The sequence below is a fragment of the Prosopis cineraria genome, unplaced genomic scaffold (genome assembly GCF_029017545.1).
Source record: "Prosopis cineraria cultivar Desert tree isolate PC_DT_omini unplaced genomic scaffold, ASM2901754v1 PC1541, whole genome shotgun sequence".
In the NCBI taxonomy this organism is placed as follows: domain Eukaryota; kingdom Viridiplantae; phylum Streptophyta; class Magnoliopsida; order Fabales; family Fabaceae; genus Prosopis; species Prosopis cineraria.
In genome coordinates this window covers 5,196-10,031 of record NW_026556866.1, presented here as the reverse complement: position 1 = coordinate 10,031, position 4,836 = coordinate 5,196, and the positions used below count along the sequence as shown (strand labels likewise).

Below are 4,836 nucleotides of genomic sequence, written 5' to 3'. Positions count from 1 at the left end.
AGGCACATGACTATATGCATTATGACCCTAACGTTGATAAATGTGAGAATAACTTGGTTCTATGAGAAATTATGTTGATAGACCATATGATTAGTTTTTTTCTTGTGTGAAATGGTGCTCATGAATCATGATCCTTTGAGCATGTGTATTTATCCTTGAAAATGTGGATCTTTTGTTTTAAAGAATGAATTGTGATTTGAAATCTTATTGAAATTAGCCACTTATATTTAAATTTATTGACATGCATTAGTATGAGTTACTTAAACCTTGATTATTAAGTGATTATACTCACCCTATCATCTTTAATATTACAAGAAATAGCTCAAGAAGACCAAATTGAGGAAAATAAATCAAGGCATAAGACTGCGATCCTATTAGTAGGCTTCTTTATTTTGAGTTTTTATGTGAATATGATAATTGAAATTGCCAACTAGGAATAGCTCATTTTGGTTTTTACTTGTATTATGTGTTTTGTGAGTTGAAAGTATATTTTGGACCTTAAAGAGTGAGTTTATGAAGTGTGATATCTGTTTTAAAGCTAAAATACTAATACAAATAAGAGTTAGGCATATTGTGTGATGTTTATGACTTATTTGATGAAAAAAGTGCTAGAACTTCCCCTTCTATGTTTTTTAATTAAGAGTTTGAGTATTGAAATTGTGAATTATAAGTGTTTAATATGATATGGTGCATTGTACAGATTAGTATTGGTGTATTGCATGTGGTTCAAGTGGTGTTTATGGCTCTTGGCTTTTGGTGAATGATTTGAACACTTAGTTTTATAAAAATTGTTGAAAAAGTATAAGTTTTGAAAAGAGTGTCTAAATTTTAAATGTGTAATAATTTGATTATGAAAACAAAGCCATTAGTTATAGTTTCGGAAAAGCTTTTCATAGACACCTAGTTTGTATCAATGGACGTTGAATAAAGGAATGAGGCACGTCGAAAGTTGCTCTAAAAGCTGTCAATTTGATAGTAGAAATCTGCTATCACAGAACGTGCAATGTACTATAATGCATGGTGCAATGGCCACAGCATATGGCACAGAGTTGAACACACTGCAGCTCTTGTTCTACGAGCCGCGGCGCATGCCCTAAATTTTATAAAATCTCTTTGTTTTTTGATTCTTTAACAAATGTACTAATTCTTGAAATGATCCCATGCTTCCGCATAATTGTGAACTATGATTTGTCTAATTTTAAAGTCCTTAGAAATGATTTTAGTTTTGAAAACTTAAGATCCTAATTTTTTTACCTATTTGCAAACTTGGTATTCTGTCATTTACTTTAAACTAATGTCTTTAACTATGGAGATTTGGGGTTAATCATGGATTACAGAGGGAGGATATTACACTAGTGGCTACACTATATAACACTTAACTCAACCTCCTGCAGGTCAAAACTCTCTATAGGTAGCCCTTTCTAAAAATGCTGACAACCTAGTTGTTATATCAATTGATTGGTACTTAAGTGAGATGAGTAACTCTACCATAAAAGCTAGCTGTTGAGATGAAAAAACTAACTCACTTAAATATCTCATTGAACACATCTCATACTACTTAATATAGAATTTAGTATTCTATGCTATCAAGTCTCCATTAATTGATAGGCCTACTGCTACACGGCTAAATATATATGACAGAAAAGCCAAGGGGAATGAGGTCCGACCCAAAACAACCAACAAGTTACAAAATGGCAAAATTGTCAAGAAACTAAGCAACAAGAGTCTTGACATTTTAGACTAGTAGTGGTGCGTTATATAAGCGTGGGAAGGAAAAAGAAGAAGTCAAGTTGTAGGATTAGTTTTGTGGAGATAACCTGGTCATTAGAAAACCAGGAAGTGTGAGGTTCTTTTCTCTATTTCGCTCTTGTTCTAGTTTCTGCTAGTTTGTGAACCAATCTTAATTATTGTATTCTTTACATTTTCCCAATTATGATAAAGGATACTCAATGCATTTTCTCCTCTCTATTGTGTTATTTTTTGCTGGTTCTATCACAAACCAAACAAACTTATGGTAATCAACATCACATTCCTTATCATTTCAATAGGTCACAAAATGCAATGATACATATGCAACCCACTGGACCAAGACTTCAACTAATTTTAATACAGATATAGTGACCACTAATATCAAACACATTGGAATTAAATTAAATTATCACTAGACATTGTATATATAACTACCTACAATAAAAGTCAAAAGTAGAAAGGAAAGGGTACAAGAACATGGTAAAGAAACCAAGTTTGAAATCTGAGTTCACATTCAAGGGTTAACAAGCTGGCGGCGAAGGAGGGTGCACCCAAATGATATTGTGCAAATCATTAGAGCGAAAAGTGTCAACATCGCATATTTCCTACAATTAAGAATATTCATTAACTTACAAATAAGTTTAATTAGATGAATCAAACATTTGTAATTTAATATGAGTAAATGAGCAAATTCATCTCTAAGCATAGATCTAAGTGTGTTTAGGATCCTAAACTTATTTTTAATATAATGATCCCCTTCAATTTTTGAAAATAATGCAACCGAGCTCTTATCATTAGCAAAAGTTACTTTTAAGGAATCATTTTCAGTGCTCATCAAGGGGTGAGTACCATAATTTAAATCTAGACGGTCCAAATTTAAACCTTATAATTTATAGTTTTTATATTTATTAAAATAAAAATTTATAAAAATAACAAATTTTCTTATTAATTTGAACCTCTATATTTAATTTAGATGGTCCAACTTTAATAGGGAGAATGAGAGATAAATCCTTCTAAAATAAGAAAATGATAATTTAATCCTGCAAAATGTGATAATGACAGTGAGATCTTAAGGAATTTATTTGAAATTAAATTTTTGTGTAAAATTATTATAGTGCCCTTTACAATTAATTTTATATGGTTCACAAATTTAGTATAATTATTCACAAGTTTGGTTTCACCAATAACTAAACGATTTAGCAAATCACAATTTTCTAAATCACAAAGGAGTACTAAAATAATTCTACATAGAAATTTAATATAAAAAAAATCTTTTAGACTTCATTGTTATTATTACATTTCGTGAGACAAAATTGTCATGTCTTTATTTTAAAGGGATTAATATGTCATTCTTTTGATTAAATATAAGTTTTTTTATAATTTTTATAAATTGATTATTCAGATTTACTCTGACCTTTTCAGATTTAAAATTTTTAATTTATATTTTAAAAAAATATTTTTAATAAAGTGAAACATTATCTTTGTTTTTAATATTATATTTATTAAAATAAAAATTATAAAAAAATTAATATTAAATTAGAACTATCTAGATACTATAAAATTAAAAAATATATATTAAATTAAATTATTCAAATTAAATTTATACTATCCAAATAGATAACAAATATGTATTGTTTAATTTTTTATTTTAATAAATATAAAATATAAATACAAATATAAATATAAATTTTAAATTTAGACTATTCAATACAAATCTGTTTTTGTGGGATGAAACGGTGCGTAGAGCTGTTGCTATGCACTGAAAGACCAGCCCCATAAGAGATCAATTTACTATTTTATCCATTAAATATAGATTTGATCTTCGATTTTTGAGCAAAAAGGCGGAAAAAAGGAAAAAGAAAAAAGAAAAATTGGAGAGAGCATACCCGATCTTGAGCCGGTTGTCCGGCTCGCCGGTCGAGTAGCCAGTAAAGTAGAAATATCGAGCAACGATGTATACAACTCCAAGCGCAGCACAAACGCAGGGATGCTTCAGTCCACCCAGAATCATTAGCATGAAGAACATCGGCATCATTTCCAAGGAATTTTGATGACCTCTCTGTCAAAAAAGAAGAATCATCGGTGAAAAATCAAAGAATGAGATTACAAAACCAGAAAAATTGATCAATAAGAGACCTGGATGCAGTTGAAGAGCTTAGCATCTTTGTTTTCGGATTCAGAAGCATAAAGGGTGGGATAAGACACATTATACCTGCGAGGCATTTCGACAAACAGCTTGTAGGCACATAAATTAGCAGGCAAAAATAAAATAAAATAAAGAATGATGAATTGAATGGGGACGTAGGTACTTTTTGCGAGCTTTGCTGACTTGAGCTGCCATGTAGAAATTAAGAAAGCAGTAGAAAACGAGGACGATAGCCACAAAGCCATATTCTTTAGGAAGCAATTCCATTAACTGGTTCGCCATTTTTAGGTCCAAGTGAAGAAGTTTGAAAAGTGAATCAGGTGAGGGAGACAATGATGGCTGTATCTTCTTATACACACACTCAATCGCATCATCGGTCGCACACAGGTTGTTTTATTAATTTTTAATTCGACAAGTCTCTGTTTCTGGTTGCTTCCGTGGCTTCCTCTCCAAGGAAAGGTTGACTTGGACAATTTTGGTATATACAAAAATGAGAATTTTTTTTTGGGTTAATTATATTAAATACAATTTTATTTAAAGTATTGTTAAGTATCAAATATGAATACTAAAAAAAATAGACAGAGGAAAGATTTTTTTTTTAATTACTTTCTTCATCTCAATTTATAAAACACTTTCACAAGTTTATACATAATAATAAATTTTATTAAGTACACTTAACAACTTTATTTTTTTAAAATAAAAATAAAAATTTAAAAAAATATTATTTATTTAGTACTTCATTTTTGAGAGGATATTAAAGAAAGAAAATATAATAGGAAGGGTAATATTAAAACATATTATTAATGGAACTTTAATTTTGTTAAAATATTAGATATTTTAAAATACTGAATTTATTCCAAAAATATCTTATAAATTAAGAGAAACTAGTATTATTTTTCTGTACTTTTTTTAAATAATCCAAATAGTGTTATTTTGGGAAA

At 29.3% G+C, this 4,836-nt stretch overlaps 1 protein-coding gene across 1 annotated transcript; it reads right to left on the bottom strand.

Annotated features, from left to right (window-relative positions):
* Window positions 1-2,009: 2,009 nt before the first annotated feature.
* LOC129300341 (uncharacterized) lies at window positions 2,010-4,225 on the bottom strand. Its single transcript, XM_054938906.1, has 4 exons — window positions 4,059-4,225; window positions 3,886-3,961; window positions 3,636-3,808; window positions 2,010-2,354 (listed from the first exon to the last, which is right to left on the bottom strand). Exons 1-4 carry the CDS (start codon window positions 4,175-4,177, stop codon window positions 2,264-2,266), a joined length of 459 nt encoding a protein of 152 aa, XP_054794881.1. The 5' UTR covers window positions 4,178-4,225; the 3' UTR covers window positions 2,010-2,263.
* Window positions 4,226-4,836: the final 611 nt, after the last annotated feature.